This window comes from Cydia pomonella, chromosome 5, assembly GCF_033807575.1.
Source record: "Cydia pomonella isolate Wapato2018A chromosome 5, ilCydPomo1, whole genome shotgun sequence".
Lineage (NCBI taxonomy): Eukaryota > Metazoa > Arthropoda > Insecta > Lepidoptera > Tortricidae > Cydia > Cydia pomonella.
The window spans coordinates 21,770,162-21,795,150 of record NC_084707.1 but is presented as its reverse complement, the minus strand read 5'-3'; the positions used below and the strand labels follow the sequence as shown (position 1 = coordinate 21,795,150).

Below are 24,989 nucleotides of genomic sequence, written 5' to 3'. Positions count from 1 at the left end.
TACATTTAAATGATAATTAAGTGAGTCGTGTAACGAATAAAATCGTATTGTCTTTTCTAAATACCTTACAAAAGTTTTGAATATGGTAATAATTAGCAGAAATGGAAAACACAACACTTACTCACTCCGTCTATACTTTTATGGTTTCCGCTATCCTAGGAAACCAGAGATTTACAGACAGGCTTTTAGGGACTACAATGACGTGAGTGGAAAACAGTGACCAAACTGATCAACTCATCAGCGCAATATTTCAATTTTAAGATATCCTTAAATTCATCAGGCATATTCTAACTTCAAAAATAGGTACGATGTAGATACATTTTAAATGAATATTGAATTGTGATGTCGAATTCATATTTTATATATTGGAATATGCCTATCAAGTGCGACACACAAGCAGGTACAGCAGGTACAGTTTCCCTTAAAGGAAGCGCACGGAACCGTCTATAGTGTGGGAAGGTATCAAGGTTCACTTTATGCTCCATTTCTATAACTGCGATTATTTATGACTACCAACACGCATATTAGAGGCATGGAGCCTACGCAGTACTTACTATCTTCTTTGTTCTTGGCTGCATTGACATTTTGCTAAAGGTGTTATGTTATAAAATAATAAGCATTGTGAGTGACTCACTGTTACTTTCTGGGGCCTGTTTCATTTGATAGGTGTTCTGATTGTATTAGATGTGTTGTACTGATTTAAATATCTAACTACCAAGTCGGTAGAGAGTTAGCTAAGACGCACAATGCAATGGGGCTGGCCCGTCAGAGTAGATACTTTATTTTACCGATTGCGCACAAGGCATTAAGCGCATAAGGTATTACCAGTCCTACGAATGTGTAATTTTTTTGAATTTTATAGGAATTTTCTGGCCTGTATCTACAGGTTCAGGTAAGCAAGTTCATCTGAACTTGCTTGTTTGTTGAACAAAACTAGAAACAGTGGAACAGTTTGCCACATCCATTACATTACAATATTCAATTTGTGACATCAGTCTATTTTTAGATACATTCTATTGATGGGGAGGATAGGGATATACAACGGGATAGGTTATTACAAAAAATGTCGAATTTTAAGTATAAAAAGTTTGTATTTCGCATACGTACTGCATATGTACAAAGTCGTATAAGTTATTTACATTATGAAGAACACGTCGTGGTTTATCGCTAAGGAACCTTGACACAAGGCTTCGTTAAAGTTACCATTGAGCTACCGGAGCAGCGTACGCGCCGTAGGTGTAGGGGGTGCCGTAGTAAGAGCTATATACGGAGGGTGCGGCGTAGGTGCGGGCGACGACAGGGGCGGAGTAAACGGCCGGGGCGGCGACGCCAACGGTGCGGGTGGCTACCACGGGGGCGCTAGCGGCATATACAGCGGGCGCTGAAGCAACCACACCGGTCGAGTAGACGGCGGGAGCAGCAACGGTACGTGCGGCAACTACAGGGGCGGAGTATAAAGCGGGAGCGGCAACGGTACGCGCGGCGACCACGGGAGCAGCGGAGTAAACGGCAGGAGCAGCGACAGTACGCGCGGCAACCACGGGAGCGGCGGAGTACACGGCAGGAGCAGCGAAAGTGCGCGCGGCAACCACGGGAGCAGCGGAATACACGGCAGGGGCGGCGACGGTGCGCGCGGCAACCACAGCGGGAGCGGCTTCGACTACCGGCGCGCTCACAACGGGCGCAGCGACAGCAACAGGGTCCTTGCGCACGACAGCGTTGAATCCATTGACATCATCAGCGGCATAATCGACGGTACGCTTGGTGCCATCAGCGTCCAGAAGCGAGTACTGGCCCTGCACGACACCGCCGACGCGGGTCTCCACCTGGCTCTTGTAGTCGCCGGTGTTGGGGTCGGCCACATCGTACGCGAAGCTGGTGTAGTCGTCTGCGCGCGCGACTCCCACGGGCACCACTGACGCCTGGGCGGCCACCGCCAGCGCGAGCACTACGACGAACTGGAACAAAAGCATAACGTTATAGGTACCTACAGTAAGCACCAATAGTAGCGGATGAACCAACGCGCCTAAAGCACAGATCATATAATACTAGTATCTGACATTCGTAACAACTTTTCCAAATATAGATAAATTTTTAAATTCACGTTCATAAGTATATATTTTATAGTCTATACTCGTATATAGATATCACTTTTTGCCAAGCTGTTACAGAATGCTTTTGACACGTTGTTTGATCGGCTATTTTTGATGCTCACTGTACATCACGTGACAGATAAAATAAACGAAAAGTTATAGTATTAACAGCAACGCTTTTACTTATTTCGCGGCAGTAAGGTTTGCGAATTGTCAACGTATTTATGTTGCTTTTATGGCCACTGTTATTGGATTATAATTATTAAACATTTAGTAATCTTGTACTATTTATTAAGTACTTTTATTCAAACATCCTATACAATTTAGAAGCAAATTTTAATGGTCATGAGAGGTCTATGAGAGTGAGATGCGCGGCGGGTAACGTAAAAATGAGATTGAACTATGTAATGTACATTTATATATTTTTCTTAGATTGCCACTTTAGGTTGGTCTTTCAATAAATTTAGTTTTGAATCTCAAACGAAAGTAAATAAATAATAGATTTTAAAGGAGCATTCACATCTTTTTATCTAAAACAAAGATTCTCGAAAAAAAACGTCTTTCGTGTTAAACTGTAAACACTAGTTGAATTAGAAGAGCAACTATTGCTGCACTTTGAAATGTATGGAACATTACTTTTCACGATCGAACACACTAGACTCTATAAAATTATTTTAAAGATCTAAATAACTCCAATGTCAACACTAATGAATAAAAAGCACATTAATCACAGCTCTAGTAATTATAAGTAGATCACCTTAGCAGCCATTGCGTACGGACTAGAGTACTTCCAACCGAAGAATGATTCTCATAGGAACGAGACGAGCTTATATACGAAGAAGCAAATACGAGGGCGTGGTAACAAGAGTATGGACCTCATGTGCGAGAGCCGTGCGTGGTGACATCCGTGGACTTAAACGCTTTGTATTAAGGTTGACATTTCCTTGGTTTTCAGGGTTTATGTATATGTCACAGGCATATTTTTAAGACATGCGTGTGTAGCATGAACAGGGCGTTTGTCGATGATGTATCCGGAAACGCAAGGTCGCTGTGATCTGGATGGCTGGTCGGTTGGTGCATTCTTCAAGTAATTTATGCCGTCTGCTTGGCAGAAGACGTGTTTACATTTTTTTCCCTTAATTATAGTGGAATTTGTGTGCGAGAGCTTATCTGTAAAGTTTAAGTTTGTATGAAGGCGAAAAATGCATCATTATCACATTTTATGGTTGACTTTTGAATAATAAATAGGTCGGAGTAAGTTAATTATATAGGACGCTAAAGTAAAAAAGCAGTGATATCAGTGATATTAAAGATTTGTGGTTAGTTATAATGATGAGGATAATGGAGCTTCATGTTTAAAAGTCTTAATTTCGTCATTTACCTAAACTGATATGTTACGCGAGAGATATTTTTTAAAGCAATCCCCTTCTACCCTCTATAGAACATTTACATAAATGTTAAAGTCGGCCCAAGCTAAGTTTGTATAGCATTTGAAATCACCAATAATAAAAAAATATATTAATTTAAATTGTATTTTTTTATTCAATGCATGTTAGTTATAAGAAGTAATGTTTTGAAAATATGTGTCCCGCTGAGTTTCTTGTCGGTGTCCCATATTGAGAGAGCGTAGCTTTATTTGACGTTCATAAGCGTATTGTAATATGCCTACTTCTCTCTATTTTTATCTTTATCTACATCCTCTATAATGTCAACTTTTTATGAAAATATGACATCTATAATGACTCATTTAATTTATTCCGTTCAAATCGATGCAAACTTAGTCTAGACGGACTCTAGGTACCTACATTAAACCTATAAATAAGTATGTTATATACTATATGATATGTTATTATATATGTATGTTTTATAACTCCCTAATTAATTAGTCTTCAAAAACGTTGACATTTATATTAAATTCAGGTCAAACTTGGACTAAACAGGTAATCTCTGTCAAATTTGCAAGGATATTGGAGCAATGTTTTAGAACTCTCAATTAGTTTAATAAAATGCTAAACAAATAACTAGTTCTGCGCAAACGATCTAATTTTCATGCTAAGCTGACGTTACATCTGTCGTACCTTATAAGTCTCAAGGCGAACCATATTTTCAATTTCTTTGCCATCGCACTATGTGAATAGTAGTTGTGGGTTGCAAATAAAGAGCACTAGTCAAGGCAAGGGTGATATGACAAACAATACAATATGTCAAATTGTCAGAACCTATAAGAGAGATGAATAAGGTCAAGGAGTTTTAACAGAGGAATTCCATAAAATGGATATTAAATATAAGTCTTTAAAAAATTTAAGGGCACAAAAAAGTGACGATGTACAATACACGTTACAAGAGGTTGGAAAGTTTGGCTGTAATGTAATAGGTAGGTACTTTCTAGACGAGCATTTTGCGATAGGGGTAGCTTCCCCCTTGATATGTCCACAAATGGGTCAGCTAATGGCTGTACCAAGAACACGCACTGTCGGCCCGATTCTAAGAATGATTAATACACGTTTAAGATCTTGGAAAGATCTTTAAAAGATCGAAAACTAAACGACATGTCAAAATTGACTTTTATTTCGATTCCGCTGTGATCACAATAAGATCTATCTACGATATTTTTAACGTCAAAGTCACATTGGTTGCCCGAATCGAGCTGCTCCTTTCAATTATACGACATACAAACGATATCTAAATGAGACCTTATCTAAACCAAAACTTATCGTTATCGTATTGCATTCTTCGAATCGGGCCGTGTGTCTCATAGTGTGTAAAGTCTCCTGTGGTCCACGCTCTTCAACTGCGCTCGCTCCTCGCATCAGCACCGGAATGTAATATATTTGGAAGTGGTTGGTCTGTTGTTTGTAGTGAATGTATGAAGTTGTGGGAGGCGATCGACGTGTTGGAAGCCGGTGTTGCTCGAAGGAGGCGATGGATAAACGTGAGTCATCTTTTATGTATTAGATTTGTATTTTTAATGTCTTTGTTTTATTCATTACATTATTGTATACTCTTTTATATTCATTTCACAGTGAATTGGTTTTAAATATCAGGCTGTGTAAAAAAAGTTTGAGGATAAAATAACCCATACACTTATACACCCTGCCATACACAGAGCTAAGAGCTGGTAGCCTAGCGGTAATCGCAATAGTTGGATTGTTATATATGTTTTTTTTTTCAATTTATTCTGTTGTGGAATGTACCTACGCACTTATTCAAAACAATGTCTTGATTTTTCTAGCAAAATTGAAGTAGCTATTTACCAAACAGTGTTGGGCATTAAAGCATAAAATCATTATTTGAATAAGAATATGTGTAAACATAAAATCATCTCGATTTTATTCCCGTCAAAATTATTCAAATTATGTTGGTCGGGAATAATTCGAATGAGAATTTTTATTTTACTGCAGAGGCGTGGCCGCTGTTGTATTAGATAAAATGAGTAACTTTCGCTGCCGCATTACTGCCGCAATTATGATGTTCAATGCGTCACTCATTTTATCAAGGAAAGGCCGATACAGCACCCGCTGTAATGTCGCAATATGCGCAGTACAACTGCACTTGCGATCTTAACTACCTTTTTAACGTTGAAGCAAAAACAATCGACATCCACACTTTACACGTAGGTACATGTATAGGACTAGCTCCAAGACTGAATGTGTATATATACAAACCAAAAGGACGGGACGCACATTGAATATAAATGCAATTTAAATTAAAATATTTGTCGGCGAATGTTGTGTAGGGCCTTGTTAAGGATTCAAGATAAGTTTGCGATTTTATTCAATCAGAGCCTTACCGGTGAGTATAATAATAGAATGAAGTAGAAGACGCATACGATCTTTAAAAAAATGATATTGATTCGATATCGACTCGCAGTGTATCTCACGCGCCTATAAATTGATGCGAGTCACGGATGCCGAGATAATCCCGATAAGATAAAAGTTCTCTACGACAAAAAAGTGTGATCGAGATTATCTGATTTCTCGTCAAACTACAGAATTGCATCTCGTTACGATCACGAGGTCAACGACATTATTTAACAATAATGCTAACTTAACAAAAAGAAATGCCTCTATGAAAACTTCTGTAAGTGAATCAGGCTCTTTTGGACTAATTCCTTTGAATAGTACGCATGTTGGTCATCTCCTACAGTCTCGGTGCGAGCGAGCTACACTGAAAGTGATGTCAAATCAATGGCAAATCAAGATCATAATTTTAAAGTTACTACTGACGCTTATGTTTGCACATTTCCATTTTACAATGTAAGGCTTTTGAATCGCAATCAAGCTATCTGCCTGATTGCTTTACATAGTTAAGATATTAAAAGCGGCCAAGTGCGAGTCGGACTCGCCCATGAAGGGTTCCGTAACATTTATGACGTATTAAAAAAAACTACTTACTAGATCTCGTTCAAACCAATTTTCGGTGGAAGTTTGCATGGTAATGTACATCATATATATTTTTTTTTAGTTTTATCTTTCTGTTATTTTAGAAATGACAGGAGACACACATTTTACCACTTAGGAAGTGTCTCTCGCATAAACTGTTCAGTTTAGAAAAAAATGATGTTAGAAATCTCAATATCATTTTTGAAGACCTATCCATAGATACCCCACACGTATGGGTTTGATGAAAAAAATTTTTTGAGTTTCAGTTTTAAGTATGGGGAACCACCAAAAATTTTTATTTTTTTGTGTGAAAATCTTAATGCGGTTTACAGAATCCATCTATTTACCAAGTTTCAACAGTATAGTTCTTATAGTTTCGGAAAAAAGTGGATGTGACATAAACGGACAGACAGACGGACATGACGAATCCATAAGGGTTCCGTTTTTTGCCATTTGGCTACGGAACCCTAAAAACTTAGGGCAGTTGCATCTGACAATGATTTTAATTTATCTCTTCTAAAAATGTTTCTTTTATTAACAATTTTACGAAAGAGTGTTGAATTAGGCGTAGGGGAGACCGGGTAAGGTTGTCTAAGAGGTTGGTTATCATAGCAGCCGTAAGAAACAATTAAACGGACGACCGTTCATCTACCGGAGTCGAAAGTTCGCAACAGGCCACCTTATTTATGTAATGAATGAGTCGATGAACTTTTTCGTTCCTTTAGTGGTTTATTATGGCCGCTGTCACAACAAACCCCTGAGACAACCATACCCGGTCTTCCCTAAGGCAAAATTAAACTATAAATTGACAGCAGATTCTGTCATACCTTGCGATTTGACAAGCCACATTTGCTACCTTAATTATTAATATGGTAGTTAATCGCTTTAGTTTTTCGAGTCAAATTGAGCACTCGTTTGCATGATTTGAGTGTTGTGGTGAGATACTTATTAACAAATGTTTTTTTGTCGTATGTCGTATTTTTACGTGTTAATAGCTTAAAATGGTACGATGGAATATTAATCAATGTTTTTTAGCTACTAATTAAATTAATGTCATGTCAGTCACTCTTCCGCCCACGTTGAATTTTGGAAGGCATGTCTTCTAATATGATCTAGTTTTTACGACATATTACATTTTTTGGCAGATAAAATAAGCATAAGATAAATGTCCCAGTGCTTAACACTGCCCTAATAATTGGCACCTTCAAGCATTATTCCAAGCGAACAGAGCAGTGTTACTCGTATCGAACGGACTGCCAACTACATATTTACATTAAGATGTCAAATTTGTGTCGATGTGACTCAAAACACGATGACAAATACTTTTTCTTTTTTTACATAATGTCATTAAAAATTCAAACTACATATAGTAAACACCCCTTTAATGGAACAGGCACCAGTAATGGGATGGTATAGACAAATTCTGTAAAACAAGTATTTACCATCAGTTTTTATTTTATCAGTTTTTATCAACGTATTTTTTGGCCGTTCCTAACGTAACGTAGTTTTATAAAAAACAGACGACTTTTATTTTTCCATAAAAAATAATTCAGCAAGTAATGTATTACTACTTTGTTTTAACTCAAAACGTCGCATTTTATGACGCGACATCACAACTATTACAAGTGACTATGATGTACGGAATACATTGCCGATCGAGAAAAATCTACAATTAGTTATGCTCCGGTAGTTAAGACTGATTTAGTAAAATCTTTCAGAATAATTTTATAGCACTAAAACCTACGTGTACTTTAAGTTTGCGTTCATTTCAAAAATAGACAATGAATAATGAAACGATAAATAATCTCGAGTCATACCGATACATAGGTACGAGTATACGTTTACTGTCCGGCGCAAATCCTGTTGAGTTCTATGAATGAATAATTTTACGATACACGTTCCTTTTCCAAGGACACAACTAAGTAGTTTATTTTAGACTATTTTAAATACGTAAAAGTAATATCTGCGTGATTTTTTGCAAGTCGTCAAAACAAGTTCAACAGGAAGTCACTTGAAGCAAATCTTACTAATTTAATTTTGGGCGCGCAAATGAATAATTGTAGCTTGTTCTACTTAGACGATAAGGAAAAGGTTAAGTCAGATCTCGATTTTATCTGTTAGATCTTTTAAAAAGACAAATTAAAAATAAAGACTCTCAATCTGTAACGTTTGCATACAAAGTCACGTGCACCAGATTGTTATTAGGCAGACGGCGCTCTCACGCGCCATTTTGACGAGTTCTGCTCAGACATAACATAATTATATAATTTTTAGACGAAAATCCTACTTTGTCAATATGGAGTTATTAGTAGTTTAGAAAACTATATAACTAACTATTGGTATAGAATGGAGTTTTAGATAGCATTTGAGTCAAATATATTTTAGAAAAAGGTCACTTCTTTGGACAAAAGTTAACGACTCTGGCACACAGATATTTCGTTTTTCTTATTTGCGTACTGAAAAAAAAATTATAAATAAATATTATACAGTAAGCTCAATAAGGCTTGTGTTGAGGGTACTTAAACAACGATATATATAATATATAAATATTTATAAATACATAGAAAACACCCATGACTCAGAAACAAATATCCATTGCTCATCACACGAATAAATGCCCTTACCAGGATTTGAACCCGGGACCATCGGCTTCGTAGGCAGGGTCACTACCCACTAGGCCAGACCGGTCGTCAAAACCTGTATCCCGCCTATAAAGGTGCCGCGTAAAAATTAGCTTTAGGTTCCCTTAACTTTGCGATGTCTACAGGAAAGACGCAAACGAGTTTGCAAAAAAATGTGTATGTCCCATTTATACCCACTATTTTATTGTTTTTTTTTTTAGTTTCGTTAATAATACAATAAAGTGGTTGACATATTGTTCCACAACATGCGGCGTCCAGTCATCATTATTAACTCGTCTCTGGTTATAACAACGTTAAGTAATTGCTTCATCAAGATATTCATTGGAATCTCATTGGCATTTTATTTGTATCGTTAACTGCATAGTTAGTTGCCTCTAGTTTGTAAGTCAGATACAATGTACGTATTTATCATTGAATTATTTGTTCCATAAAGAACTGAGGAAATTCCATTCAGGGTATTTTCACCCGACGACGAGAAGGGTTATGATCATTACTCCTTTATCAATGCTGCAATCCATTAAATACTAAGGTTATCAAAACTAGTGCCTACGCCAATTCTTGGGAATAGTTGCCAAGCGGACCCCAGGCTCTCATGAGCCGTGGCAAAATGCCGGGACAACGCGAGGAAGATGATGATGAATAAGGTTACCAAATATAATATATACATACATATATGTATATTCTAATTTCACCCTAACTTCGCCTCTTATATACATTCTTAACTATGCCCAAATAAAAGCAAGTTCATTTATAATTATTAGTTATTATTGTAGTACTAAAATTTTTAATCATGCAATCAAAAAATATACCTATAGGTAACTTCGCCGACTTGTAAATTCTTATTAAGGTTTGCCAGGGTAGTCAGGGCACTTACATCTCCATATGCAAATAATTTAAAAATACAAAAAGTGAGTCTGAAAGTTAATACTATTGATGAACTATCTTTTATGACGGACGAAAGTTTGTCATAAATGTGGCTCTAGCTTTGCCCTATAGTTGCAATTGCTCTGGTTGAACTTATCAAAATCGTCCTTTTTATTTAAAATCCTACATGTTGAATTACCAAATACAAGAAAATGACATCATTTGTAGTAGAGTTCTGATTGAAGATTTCTTGTATAAACGCGAATTCGGAGGACATAGATTTTGCTAACCCATGGCAATGCATCATCTGACGATGCCATCTTAGACTTGTATCAATTAGGTAACGTCTCATGGTAAAATAAATGATGAGATAAATATGTTCTAATGAAAGCAAAATAAAACATCGTTTCACCAATATTTAATATACTGGATTATTTGACTTGAGTTCAGTTTATAAATAGGTATAGAATATTATCTACAGCATCACAGATTCGTTTTAACAAGGGCGGTGGGTTTTTAAAGGTTTACCATCCTCCATAGTGCGCGCCATAGCCGAGTCCGTGGCCCAATCCTAGTCCAGCGTATCCCAGGCCGTTACCCAGATCCAAACCATGAGCACCATAGCCCAAGCCGAGTCCGTGGGCGCCATAGGCGACAGCGCCATGAGCGATGGGAGCGGCATAGGTCGCATGAGCTATCGGAGCGGCATGGGCGATGTGGGAGGAGTAGGAAACGGGTGCAGCGTGGCCGGCGTACGCCAAGGGAGCGGCGTGGGCGAGAGGAGCGGCGTATGCGACGGGAGCAGCGTGAGCGGCAATAGCAACCGGAGCTGGGTGCAGACCAGGATCCTTGCGCACGACAGCGTTAAACCCGGTATGCGCGTCAGCGGCGTAGTCAACAATGCGCTTCGAGCCATCAGACTCCAGCAGCGAGTACTGCCCGCGCACGCTGTCGCCCACGCGGGTCTCGTGCTGACTCTTCACGTCGCCGGTGTGGGGGTCCGACACGCCGTACGAGTACTCGTAGCCTCCGTGGGAGGGGCTGCTTTGGGCTACCGCCACGAATAGAGCGAGGACTGCAATCTGATGAATAAAATAATTATTTTTTATTTTTTATCAATAAATTTGAACTATGTACTCGTAAGTGAAATCAAAACTAAAAGTTTTTGTTTTTACTTAATTTCTCTTTTTTCTATTTTTCTCATAAAATAAGTATATTAAGAATATATCAAAAAGTTCTTAACATCTAAAATTTTACATATAAAATAAATTGAAATGAAATAAAAACGAACAAAAAAAGTGCCCGTAATGCTGGCTACATTCCCCCGCTGAATGGCAATGCTGATTCTTTGGCCAAGGAATGAGCCAGCCAGGGTATCAACACCGAATCCTATGAATAAAAAAACTACAAATGGGAAATCAATCGTCACTAATAATTTAGAAGTTTGTAAGTTCGTTCGTTCTGGACGTTATCTTGCATTAGGTAATTATTCAGGTCATAAATAATCAACTTTTGAAAGCGCGTGATTAAATCGAAACTAACAGCTCAATTTCACGTCCGTTGATTCGAATAAGTTACACACGAGAATTTTAATTAATTTAACTCGACTCAGCCTTGTTTCATCGATATTTACCTTTGAGAACATGTTTGTATTGTTTGTTGTCTACACCACGAATGATAACGTAACGGGGACGCATGTATTTATATGGTAGAGTTATTGAAATTAAAATGTACGAATATGTAACGCATTCCGAGCGCCGAAAGGAAGTGTACGAAACTCAGAGTGACCTACGCTCGCGGAAACCCCTTTCAGTTTTGGCTCATAAATAATGCTAATCCGAGCAAATTTAATAAAATATTCTATATTAAATTATATTATATTTATAAGCGGTGGCCGCCCAGAGGAGATATGACGTCCGACTTTCAATCCGGAGGTCGTGGGTTCAAATCCTGGCTCGTACCAATGAGTTTTTCGGAACTTATGTACAAAATGTGTAACTTTTTAACCGTAGGATATACTTAAACGTTATGTTTTTGTTTAAAATTCTAAAAAATATTATTAATTGTCCTAATCTACTAAGATTAGTTACTTTCAGTTGTCTGCATCACCCCTTACGCCCTCGGTCGCTGTTTCATATTAGTTTCTCCGTCAAAAACTATTCCAGGCATACCTTTTTCAGACGAGTTCCTAGTTACTATAATAAACATCTATTCGAAGTAGATTGCTTTCAAAATTCGTTGGCTAGTCTAAAAATATAGTTAAACGTAAGTTGTTTTAGTACATAAATACAGATATCAGTTATTTTTCTATCTGATTCAAAAATTTGCATTAGCTATATAACTATATTTATTTCAGTTAACATAAATTTTAATTTATGAACCTCCAGGTCGTTTTGTTGTATTTTCCTTTTGTTGTGGTACATCGTTTGTCTTGCATTGTTGATATGTTTATACGACTGGTTGATTTCTAAATAAAAAAAAAAAAGAAATATCATTTGATATTTACCACTAGCTTTTCGGTGAAGGAAAACAACGTGAGGAAACCTGCATACATCTGCGAAGAAATTTAAAGGTGTATGTGAGTCCCCATTCCGCATTGGGCTAGAGTGGGGACTCCTCGCGTTATCCCAGCATTTGCCACGGCTCATAGGAGCCTGGGGTCCGCTTGAATCTTATCCCAAGATTTGGCGTAGGCACTAGTTTTTACGAAAGCGACTGCCATCTGACCTCCAAACTCAGAGGGTAAACTAGGCCTGGTTGGGATTAGTCCGGTTTCCTCACGATGTTTTGAAGAAGCGACTGGTAAATATCAAATGATATTTCGTACGTAAGTTCCGAAAAACTCATTGGTACGAGCCGGGTTTGAACCCGCAACCTCCGGATTGCAAGTCGCACGCTCTTACCGCTAGGCCACCAGTTCGATGACAGTTTTGCTGATATAACGTCAAACTATAGTAATTATCTCGGTGGGTGTTGTTGACAGTACATATAAGTCCTACTTATTTATATATTTAATCATCGAGCGCAGGCCTTATCACTAATTAGCAAATATGGTATACAATATTTGACGAGTAAAAGTTACGTTATATCTCATAATTCATTACAAAATATTGTTAGCTTATGATGTATCCGTCATGCTTCAGCTCTGACCTCCAGCCGGCTAATATTGAGCCGCTGCGCGAATATAAATAGTTATAAACTACAGCAGTAATCAGTTGCAAGTAGAAGTCGACCAAATAAACATCCTAAAATGGCAGCGAAGGTAAATTTTTAATAAAATTCCCAAATTGTTTGACTTAAATTACAGACTTAATGTTTTTAGGTGCTCTTGAATTTACCTTGATGGTTTATTTATCAAGTTAAAATTAAGCCTTTTCATTTCAGCAACAGCACTGGTTTTCTTACTTAAACTGGTAGTAAAAAAACTTTTCTTTTGCAGTTTGTCGTTGTAGCCCTTCTAGTGGCAGCTGCACAAGGCAGCGCGGTGCACGGTGGCAATTACAACAGCTTCTCCTATGGAGTGTCCGATCCCCACACCGGTGATGTCAAGAACCAGCATGAGACCCGCGTGGGGGACAGCGTGCGCGGGCAGTACTCCCTCCTCGAGTCTGATGGCACGAAACGCACTGTTGACTACGCTGCTGACCCACATACTGGGTTCAACGCTGTTGTGCGCAAGGATCCTCTAATTGGACATGGTTACGGTGCCGGTTATGGTGCTGCCTATGGCGCTCACGCTACTCCTCTAGCGTACGCCGCGCACGCTGCTCCTCTCGCCCACGCCGCTCCCTTGGCTTACGCCGGCCATGTCGCTCCCGTAGCCTACTCTTCCCAAGTCGCTCACGGCGCTCCTCTGGGTCACAGTCTCTATGGTGCTCATGGAATCGGCCTGAGCTATGGTGCCCAAGGTCTTGGACTCGGATACGACGCTCACGGCCTCGGTCTTGGCTACGGTAACGGTCTCGGATACGCCGCTGGTCTGGGATACGCTGGTGGGCTTGGATACGGCCGTGGTCTTGGCTATGGCGCCCACTACGGAGGATGGTGATTTGATAAAGCCGTCCCTTGATAATACCAAACCAAAAGTGATATTCAAATGAAAAACTGTGATTTATACTGGAAATAAATATTGTATTTATGAATAAACGACATGAAACATACTAGAATATTTATTTTGAGCGTTTGAGAAATGTTTGAGGGTGAGATTTAGATGGTGTCCAAAGCTGTAGGTATACTTGTACAGACTGATTTTGTTGTATCTAACCATACCTCTAAGAAGTAAATAGTATATAAAGGTCGTCAGAAAATCTTTACGATGGGATGGGACCAACAAATTTCAAATGTAGACTGAGTATAGGTAATAGCCAGTTAATATCAAAAACATTAAAATATTCCAGTAAGTAATTACAATGCATGTAGGCTAATGGTAACTGGCAAACAAGTCACTATATTCGTAAGGCCCACCTGAAAAAAAAAGTGGCTGTGACATAATCGGACAGACAGACGGACATGACGAATCTATAAGGGTTCCGTTTTTTGCCATTTGGCTACGGAACCCTAAAAATTACTGAGGAGAGTTTCGTTGTTTGAGAAAGCATTAAAACAAAAAAAATCCTTGATTTTTTAAAATTGTATATCCCGCATGCTACCCCTTGAAGCCAAGTTTCATAGAACCAATCTGGAAACAGAAAACCTACGGTGACGCTGTATAAAAAAACCTTGACAGTTAATAACCCCAATATTTATTTCGATAAACAAACTAAAAAAACATATAAATGTAATATGAACACTATAGTGTATACCTGTGTGTGAACCTAATCAAAATTGTATAAAAACATAATAATAAAAGCGGCCAAGTGCGAGTCGGACTCGCCCATGAAGGGTTCCATACCATTTATGACGTATTAAAAAAAACTACTTACTAGATCTCGTTCAAACCAATTTTCGGTGGAAGTTTGCATGGTAATGTATATCATATATTTTTTTTAGATTTTTCATTCTGTTATTTTAGAAGTTACAGGGGGGGGGGGGGGAGGGGACACATTTTTTCACTTTGGAAGTGTCTCTCGCGCAAACTATTCAGTATAGAAAAAAATGATATTAGGAACCTAAATATGATTTTTGAAGACCTATCCATAGATACCCCACACGAATGGGTTTGATGAAAAAAAAATTTTTTTTTAATTTTATGACGTTTTAAAAAAAAACTACTTACTAGATTTCGTTCAAACCAATTTTCGGTGGAAGTTTGCATGGTAATGTATATCATATATTTTTTTTAGATTTTTCATTCTGTTATTTTAGAAGTTACAGGGGGGGGGGGGACACACATTTTTTCACTTTGGAAGTGTCTATCGCGCAAACTATTCTGTTTAGAAAAAAATGATATTAAGAACCTAAATATCATTTTTGAAGACCTATCCATAGATACCCCACACGTATGGATTTGATGAATTTTTTTTTTTTAATTTGATGACATTAAAAAAAACTACTTACTAGATCTCGTTCAAACCAATTTTCGGTGGAAGTTTGCATGGCAATGTATGTCATATTTTTTTTTTATTTGATTTTTCATTCTGTCATTTTAGAAGTTACGGGGGGGGGGACACATTCTACCACTTTGGAAGTGTCTCTCGCGCAAACTATTTTAGAAAAAAATGATATTAGAAACCTCAATATCATTTTTAAAGACCTATCCATAGATATCCCACACGTATGAGTTTGATGAAAAAAGATTTTTATGAGTTTCAGTTCTAAGTATGGGGAACCCCCAAAATTTATTGTTTTTTTTTTTCTATTTTTGTGTAAACATCTTAATGCGGTTCATAGAATACATCTACTTACCAAGTTTGAACAGTGTAGCTCTTATAGTTTCGGAAAAAAGTGGCTGTGACATAATCGGACAGACAGACGGACATGACGAATCTATAAGGGTTCCGTTTTTTGCCATTTGGCTACGGAACCCTAAAAAGGTATTTTACACTTGAGACTTTTTGCCAGCTAAAGATAAATTAAGAGAAATTGAGAAATTCGAGGCTTTTGGCGGTCGGAGCCCGAGAAGCCGGCTACTGGCTACATGCCCATCCATCACCTAATACTGGTACTTTCTTGGGTCCGACCTCCCTAAGACTGGCAACTGGTTTGCGACTCGGGGTTTCGGTATGTACGCCACATTATAATATGCTCTTGTGGCACGAACGTGGACTGACTGGGACACCATGGATTATCTTGTAAAAAAAGTGCAGGTCGTTTTTCAAGACATGCGTCGCTTAATGACATAATACGTCGATCTCTTAATTGCCACCATCAATGTGCCTGCTCTTCTTGAGCCGACTGGCATTATCAGGGATGACGGCAAGAGGCCTGATGGGGTGTCCTTAGTTCCTTCGAGCTTTGGACGAATGTTAGTGTGGGATGTTACCTGCGTAGACACACTGGCACCGTCCCACCTCCAACGGACTAATGTAAAAGTGGGCGCAGCGGCGGAAAGCGCCGAAATTTTTAAACGTAATAAATATAAGAGCCTCGGTAGAGAGTGCCATTTTGTACCATTTGGCGTTGAAACTCTAGGTCCATGGGGTCCCAGCGCGCACAAGTTTTTTGGAGAAACCGCGAAACGTCTGGTTGACGTAACTGGTGGCCTATTTTAGATATAAGCTAGTTATAGTAATCATCTGTATATAATATATCCATTAAGTTATTTTAAATAAAGACTTTAAAGAGAAATAACGTTTTGTGAACAGAATATTTTCTAGAATACTGAGCGCTCGGACCTCGGACTTCTATCTTACAAGCACTGGCCCTATTATCGTCTGTTCTTTTAAATTTTTTAAAAAATGTCTAAGAACAGCGTACGAGTAAATTCAAGAAATGTACCGCCCTACTGAATAATTATACCAAGGACCTAATTAAGGTTGACTCACGCTACACAGGGGCAGGGCCGGGCCGGAGCTTCCGGCGCTTCGTTTTCTATGGAAAGCATTACGTCATCACCGGAGCTCTGTAGTGGCCCGGTGCGGGCTCGGACCGCAGACTAGCCGGTCATGCTATGAGCAAAAATCGGACTTCCCGGAGCCTCCGGGCCACCCGGTGACTCAATTCTTCCTTTCGGGTGATATTCCACTAGTCTAAGATCTTTGTCCAATGTGCATTGCGTCTCACTCTCTCATTAAGCAAAATGTCAGACGCAAATACACATTGGACCAAGATATTGGAAAGATGAAAAACCAGAATACCACCCTTCGCAATGTGCATGCTCGGATGTGTCGGTATATATTTGCCAAAATAAGAAGGTTACAAAACGTCATAAATTTGTTTGTTAAATATGGATGGTATAGCCAATACATTACTTGGTCGGGTTATATTTTACTCGGCGCAGAGAGAAGTTAATTAACAATGACTGCCAATCTCTATATGAAACCAAATTTCTGTAAATAAAGCTACACAATTCTACATATTGCCGGTTTTGTGGAAAGCAATAAAAAAATAGTACTTATATTTATTTTAGTCACGCTGGCAAAACGCAAAACTGTAAGGGTTTTTGCCATTTTGGCTACGGAACCATAAAATGCACACTGTAAATTTCAACTACCTAACCCACTCGTATTATAGATCAAAAATTTCTTTTCCGCAAGAAGTAAGTAAGCCAGTAAGTAGTTTATTTTTTGTACTTGTTGGACAATTCTATCTTAGTGTACCGAACTTAACAGTTATTTTTTTTTACTTTGAGAGCGCACCACCGACATTCTTAGTGGTGTACGCGTATTTCTCTATAGCTGAATGTTTGTAGATGATTATCTTATATCGATACTTTAAAATGTTGTGGTATTCCTAACAGCCATTTTAAATATATTCTCTTTTAAACTTAAGTTTTTCATGCATTCCTGAAACGGAACAAGTCTATGATAGGATTGATGGGAGAAAATAATGCAAAAACGCGGCATTAAGCGAAATGATCATTTGTGATTCAGGGTTAATATCTATGGGGTATCACTGAACCCCAACGGATATATTTTTGCAATACAACACAAATGCACACCTCAATAGAAGAAAATAATACTGAAAAACAATAGGCCTGTCTACTCGCTAAGAAGCACTTAGGGCAGCTTGTGATGAGTCAATCTCTAAGTAATCTGCCTAGTTACCTACCTCAAAACGAGACCGCTTTTCCATACAAACGTAGTCCCCATTACGGATAATATTTTTACAGTACATATGTTGCTACTTTACCGCACTAGTGCGAAAATTAGCATATTACGTTACTGTGTTGAACATTTAAAGAGCCATGTACTGTAAAACGTTGTACGATACATGTGCGAATAAGTAATTCGCAACTCGTGTCGATTAAAAAACTTAATTTATCGCCACTTGTTTCGAATTTCCTATTTTTCGCACTTGTATCGTAATGTACTATTACAAAATTGGATGTAGAACGAAGGGAATATCCATATCCAGAGAGGAAAATGGCGACTATGTTTGTATGGAGAACCGGTCATCCCTTTTCCTTTTAATAGTTTAATATGCTTCGGCACATGATTATTTGAGACAATATACACGCATTGTATTTCCATTACCTTAAGCAGAGAACACGGTGGCTTCGAAAGAGTCTCGGGTCATGTGGAAATAAAGCTCTTCACATAATGTTGTGTAATTCTCCTTTTTCCGAAAGTGTCCGCGAAATGTCCAAATGCACAATTGCCCAGAGTATGCAGTATTCTCTTCATCAGCTATTATGGCAGCCAGGGCCAATATTTTGATTTTATTATTTATTTCTATATCGACTTGCTTCCCATCGAACCAATTTTTTCAATATGATTGACATTTGTGACATTTGTCATGAACAGTCCGTTATTTGGACGGCTCGGTGAGCTCGGACAGCCCGGCCCGGCCTGTCTCGCGCTCGGAGACTCAACGATAGTGTCAACGCATAGAGATACTATAATATAGAGATGATGGCCCGGTCGCCCCGGCCCCGGAACGGTCCGGCGACGGTGGCGCTCCTGAAAGTCCGTGTGACGGCTCGCTCCGGTCCGCCCCGGCCCGGACCGGGCACTGTGTAGCGTGAGTCATCCTTTACACGAAACAAACCGTAACAAAAACGATTAAGTATGTGTGCATTTTTATTACTAGCTTTAAGTTTTTTGCACCTGAGAGTCATGATAATATCTAGTAATAAAAGTTAATGAGTGTGTTTACTTATGACAAGGCGGGTTCTTGCTGAGTCATGTTCTGTTTGTGATAATTAGAGTATTGTTGGAATCAAGCGTTAAACGTTTATTAAATATGCTACTTTACTCTTGAAACTATCCATAGCTCTGAGTAAAATAGCCATAATTTAGTACCATAATGTGTCTTGTGTTTGAATTATTTAAATACACTCGGGTCATACACATTTTATCGTATGCCTCGTCCACGTCCTTTCCAAAGCACAAATAATTTGATTGCAAAGTTAAGAGAATCTAAAGCATTTTTTTTACAGGCGGGTTATATTTTTTTCAGTACATGATTGAGTCTCATGTACTGACAAAAATTATAAATAAGAAAAACTTAATATATATATGTACATGTAGGGCTAAGATAGTCGGCTCTTTGTCATTTGTCACCATGCCTGTCACGTTCTAACAAGTATGTAAGCGCGAAAGTGACGGGCATAGTGACAAGTGATAAAAATGGAACCAAGCTGCCACTGCTGTAGGGCTAATATAGTCGGCTCTTTGTCATTTGTCACCATGCCTGTCACGTTCTAACAAGTATGTAAGCGCGAAAGTGACGGGCATAGTGACAAGTGATAAAAATGGAACCATGCTGCCACCGCTGGGTCGTTAATTTCTCATGGTTTCTCGACGAATTCCTTAAGGTATTGTTTAATGAAGTGGTTACCTCTTCCGAAAGTCATAAACTATCAAAATATCTCGAATTTCCCAATGTCCTGCTGCCCTTGATTGAGAGCGTGCACCCAATCCGTGTTATACGGTAGACACAATAAGCTAACCCTTATTATGCCTTATGTTCATATTAATAAGGTACACGAATGGTTGAACTATTGTGTCGTATTATGACGCACGCACGCGGACGCGGTACTGACCTCCGAAACATAAATGCACCGCTATGGGTGTATATAAATAGTTGTAGAAACCCTAAGTGTATCAGTTGCAAGTCGAAGTCGAGCAATTACACTTACAATAATGGCTGCGAAGGTAAATACAATAATATTAATAGTGCGGATTACTTTATTTCTAAAGAAATATGTATTGGTTTTTCGAGCTAGATAATGTATTAGTAACACCATTGATTCGAGCGGAGAATTTCTAGACGTAGACTTACCAAGCCTGTACTCGTAATATATTCATAAAGTTGTTGAAAAGTAATATACTTAATCTTTTATAAACCTCAAAAACCCTTCATACGGTATTTGCTTTCTTTGCCTACTTACGCGCCAAAAAATATTATCTATCTAAAAAAAATGTTTTCGTTTACAGTTCGTCGTTGTAGCTCTTTTGGTGGCGGCTGCCCAAGGCAGCGCGATCCACGGCGGTAACTACAACAGCTTCTCCTATGGAGTATCGGACCCCCACACCGGCGACGTGAAGAGCCAGCACGAGACCCGCGTGGGCGACAGCGTGGTCGGCCAGTACTCGCTGCTGGACTCCGACGGCACAAAGCGCACCGTCGACTACGCCGCTGATGCCCACTCCGGATTCAACGCTGTCGTGCGCAAGGACCCTCTGCTGCACGCCGCTCCCGTTGCCATCGCCCACGCCGCTCCTCTGGCCGTCGCTGCTCACGCCGCTCCCCTAGCGTACGCCGCCCACGCTGCTCCTCTCGCTCACTCCGCCTACTCTACCCATATCGCCCATGCCGCTCCCCTGGCTCACACCGCCTATGCTGCCCCTATTGCCCACACCGCATACGCCGCTCCCATCGCCCATGGCGCCATCGGCTACGGTGCCCATGGTCTCGGTCTTGGTTACGCCGGTCATGGACTCGGTCTCGGCCATGGTCTAGGATACGGTCATGGACTCGCCTGGTAAATGTAGAATATGTGGTTAGTTAATGAAGAACGGCTGTGTTGACAAATAAAATGAAATATTTAATTTGAATGACGCTTTATTTTTCTTTAATTTTAACCTATTCGTCGTTAACGGACTGCCCACGAAATGAATAATTTCATTGACGATATAATCCTTTACAAATAATCAGAGTAAAACAACATTTTAAAGATTTTTGTTCTTTCGGCGCTATTAGGTAAGTAGTCATTGAATATTGAAATAAAGGAAGCATAATTATTGAGATACTATGTATGACTGATGTATAATTATGAAATCATACAGATCAGGCAACGAAAAGTTATAGAGGGAAATGCTTGGAAGACAATTTTTAACTTCGTGACTTTATTTGTACTAGTTAGGAGATGGGCATGTCAAAAGCTCAAGGGCCGTCTTAAGGTTAAAGGTTTTGGCAAAATTGACCGTAAAACCGTTAAGAGTTAACTGACACTTTTTACGTTGCATAGTGGTAACGTCACCTTCATAAATGCGTTCTGTGATAACAATAAAATATATTTTGTTTTTAATTGGTATTAACTCTGAAACTAGGCAAATTCCATGAAAGTTTATAGGACATTTTAGTCTTTAAGCATGATAAGGAATAACACTTGAGTCATGAGGAATGAGGAATGCGTAAGATTTTAACACTAAATAAGAGATGTATAGATGGCACTATTGTTAATTTTACATACTTTCTTTATTCGGGACTCAACGATGTACCTGGTAGCTGTTCATAGGTTAGGATAAGAAGAGATTGAAGAGGTGCAAACGCAAAATTAAGTTATCGACAGGCATTGATGATTGAATCACATAACAATGATATTATGATACAATTGTACTGCCTACGTATGTGTAATAAAGCTCCAGTAAAAATTATAAGAGTGCTCAATGATGAATTGAATCCTATCTAATTTCTAAGAACTATTTTGACTAAGGTGTAGAGTTTATAATGTTAGAGCTTTTAGAATTAGAAGCTTGGCTCTACAGGTGTGATAACTTTTTGACAGTTCGAGCCTTATGGTTTCGTCTTGGCAACATTTTACATAACAATGTATTGGTGGGATAACGTATTTATTGTAGCATTGACAGACTTGTCATATACTTATAATCATAATATCTTTATTGCGTTCACGTTAGTACAAATACTGGTAAGGCTTACAAAATTAAGGCACAACATGAAACCTTGTTAGCGTGTTGCAAAAACTATATCTAAAAATATATACAGAAAAAAAAACTTTAAGTACTTAGCAGTGGCGGCGCGTCACAAATATTCGTAGGGAATCCGGAGCTAATTTTGCTTTCCATTTCTCCATGAACCGATCGTGAAAGTACTCAACAGGCTGATATTAGACAAGCCGGTGGGAATCGAGTTCTTTGAACGATCCGCCAGTGGTACTTAGTACATAATCGAACTAGTTTTCAGATTACCATAAATCAAAACAATCTTGTATGATAGAAACAATTCTCAATTATAAATTATTTCAAATTAATAACTAATTTACCTTATTTTATCGATTTGGTTATCTCTTTAGGTAGGTTATTGTATACAAGTATGGTTGTCATGTAAGGGTTCTTACTTTTATTATAATAATAATACTATAATTATACTCATTTATAAGTTATTACTTGATAGAGCTAATCTACGCAGGATCATGTTATGGGTGCAATGATCTTTGGCTTTTGAATATAGGGTTGGAACTTTCGGAAAAATGTGCTTCTCAAATATACAAAGATGGACCTAATTTCTTGACGAACAGTTTGCAACTATCATAACTTGTTATATTAGGCAGAATCCGGACGCATTTTTTTGTAGAATAAACAGGTCTGAATCTTGGGTACAGGCTGTAAATGCCAAAATCGAAGTTCACAAATTGCGGGCATCTTTCTCTGTCAGTCTAGTTACGCCTTCATTGAAGTAAAAGAGAAATATCTCCGCAATTTGAGGAGCCAATTGGAGCCACGCTTGGGTGCAGTCTTATTGCAGCCCGCTATCAAATACCATCAAACGTCTAAATACCAAGATATAAGAATCACCAGGATATCAATTTCAAGTGAACTTTTTCCACTTGACGTTGCCGAATATTTATATTTTATCTATTTATAATAACGGTACAATATCAAATAGTTATGGTCAAAGTAGCTAATACACCAAAGCATCTGTATATACGAATATGCAATTGATGCGAATAATCCTTTTCGATTTCCGAGTTTAGCTGGAATGTATGTACCTATATACTTACTATGCTGTCAACGGCCCGGCCAACCATACTCCCCTGGTCACTTAATACGTAAGTTCTACACGGATAATGACTGGGAATTTGACCTCCGAAATATTATCGTAGTGCCGGCAGTAATATAAATAGTTGATACAAACTGCAGTAAATCAGTTGCAACTCGAAGTCGAGCAATACACACCTATCACAATGGCTGCGAAGGTAATTTTACTGTCTTAATTTTATAAAAGAAAATGTTTTCACTGTATAGGAAATTTGCCAAGAAAAAGGTGCGCTGTGGAATAAAATTGTAATAATAACGAAAAGTTGTGTTTTTTTTTGTGACATAGTAATAAAAAAATACTTTAAAATATAGGTAACATAAGTACTTGTGAATTCTTATTAATAAAGGTTACGTGGAGTGGCCAATAGGTACTGTAAATCACGTCATCAGTTTTGTAACCATGTGTTTTTATTTTTCAGTTCGTCGTTGTAGCTCTCTTGGTGGCGGCCGCCCATGGCAGCGCGATCCACGGCGGTAACTACAACAGCTTCTCCTACGGAGTGTCGGACCCCCATACCGGCGACGTGAAGAGTCAGCACGAGACCCGCGTGGGCGACAGCGTGATCGGTCAGTACTCGCTGCTGGATTCCGACGGCACGAAGCGCACCGTCGACTACGCCGCTGATGCCCACTCCGGATTCAACGCTGTCGTGCGCAAGGACCCTCTGCTGCACGCCGCTCCCGTCGCCATCGCCCACGCCGCTCCTCTGGCCGTCGCTGCTCACGCCGCTCCCCTGGCGTACGCCGCCCACGCCGCTCCTCTCGCTCACTCCGCCTACTCTACCCATATCGCCCATGCCGCTCCCCTGGCTCACATCGCCCACGCTGCCCCCGTTGCCCACACCGCCTACGCCGCCCCCATTGCCCACACCGCCTACGCCGCTCCCATCGCCCATGGCGCCATCGGCTACGGTGCCCATGGTCTCGGTCTTGGTTACGCCGGTCATGGACTCGGTCTCAGCCATGGTCTTGGATACGGTCATGGACTCGCTTGGTGAATGTAGTATATGTGGTTAGTTAATGAAGAACGGCTGTGTTGACAAATAAAAAGAAATGTTTAATTTAAATTACGCTTTATTTTTCTTTAATTTTAACTTATTTGTCGTAAACGGACTGTCCACAAAATGAGTCATTTCACCGACGAAAGAACCCTTTAAAATACGAGTAGCTATACAGAGTAAACAAACTTCCAGAGATTTTTGTACTTTCGGCGCTATTAAGTAGGTAGTAATTAAAATATTAAATAAAGGGGGCACTTTTTATTATTTCATAATTATTGAGATACTATGTATGACTGATATGTAATTTATGATATCATACTTTTACGTAGGTTATGCAAGTGAAATATAAAGTTTACAGACTTCATTCGGACGGATTAATTAATTTGCCTTTTTATTCGGTCTCCTTTTAAGAAAACAGTGATTTTCTGCATGTGACAATTATTAATATGGCTGCATTTTCAAAACTTAATGAAATACCTATTCATTTTATAAATATCCTGGGGAAAAATAATTTTATTGCTGACGACCGGTCTGGCCTAGCAGTACCGGTCGGTTGTGACCCTGCCTATGAAGCCGATGGTCCTGGGTTCGAAAACCGGTAAGGGCATTTATTTGTGTGATGAGCACAGATATTTGTTTCTGAGTCATGGATGTTTTCTATGTATTTAAGTATTTGTATAGAATA

At 39.0% G+C, this 24,989-nt stretch overlaps 5 protein-coding genes across 5 annotated transcripts; 3 read left to right on the top strand and 2 right to left on the bottom strand.

The window, feature by feature from the left end:
• Positions 1-1,071: 1,071 nt before the first annotated feature.
• LOC133518086 (cuticle protein 21-like) lies at positions 1,072-3,002 on the bottom strand. The gene is made up of 2 exons (XM_061851662.1): positions 2,851-3,002; positions 1,072-1,958 (listed from the first exon to the last, which is right to left on the bottom strand). The coding sequence occupies exons 1-2, from the start codon at positions 2,860-2,862 to the stop codon at positions 1,200-1,202; spliced, it is 771 nt and encodes a 256-aa protein (XP_061707646.1). The 5' UTR covers positions 2,863-3,002; the 3' UTR covers positions 1,072-1,199.
• A 7,382-nt stretch (positions 3,003-10,384) lies between these two features.
• LOC133518090 (larval/pupal rigid cuticle protein 66-like) lies at positions 10,385-12,233 on the bottom strand. Its single transcript, XM_061851666.1, has 2 exons — positions 11,615-12,233; positions 10,385-11,063 (listed from the first exon to the last, which is right to left on the bottom strand). The coding sequence occupies exons 1-2, from the start codon at positions 11,624-11,626 to the stop codon at positions 10,506-10,508; spliced, it is 570 nt and encodes a 189-aa protein (XP_061707650.1). The 5' UTR covers positions 11,627-12,233; the 3' UTR covers positions 10,385-10,505.
• A 925-nt stretch (positions 12,234-13,158) lies between these two features.
• Positions 13,159-14,141, top strand: LOC133518087 (larval/pupal rigid cuticle protein 66-like). Its single transcript, XM_061851663.1, has 2 exons — positions 13,159-13,243; positions 13,421-14,141. Exons 1-2 carry the CDS (start codon positions 13,232-13,234, stop codon positions 14,027-14,029), a joined length of 621 nt encoding a protein of 206 aa, XP_061707647.1. The 5' UTR covers positions 13,159-13,231; the 3' UTR covers positions 14,030-14,141.
• A 5,949-nt stretch (positions 14,142-20,090) lies between these two features.
• LOC133518092 (larval/pupal rigid cuticle protein 66-like) lies at positions 20,091-21,080 on the top strand. Its single transcript, XM_061851669.1, has 2 exons — positions 20,091-20,177; positions 20,460-21,080. Exons 1-2 carry the CDS (start codon positions 20,166-20,168, stop codon positions 21,009-21,011), a joined length of 564 nt encoding a protein of 187 aa, XP_061707653.1. The 5' UTR covers positions 20,091-20,165; the 3' UTR covers positions 21,012-21,080.
• Positions 21,081-23,308: 2,228 nt separating this feature from the next.
• On the top strand, positions 23,309-24,370 carry LOC133518089 (larval/pupal rigid cuticle protein 66-like). Its single transcript, XM_061851665.1, has 2 exons — positions 23,309-23,461; positions 23,723-24,370. Exons 1-2 carry the CDS (start codon positions 23,450-23,452, stop codon positions 24,299-24,301), a joined length of 591 nt encoding a protein of 196 aa, XP_061707649.1. The 5' UTR covers positions 23,309-23,449; the 3' UTR covers positions 24,302-24,370.
• Positions 24,371-24,989: the final 619 nt, after the last annotated feature.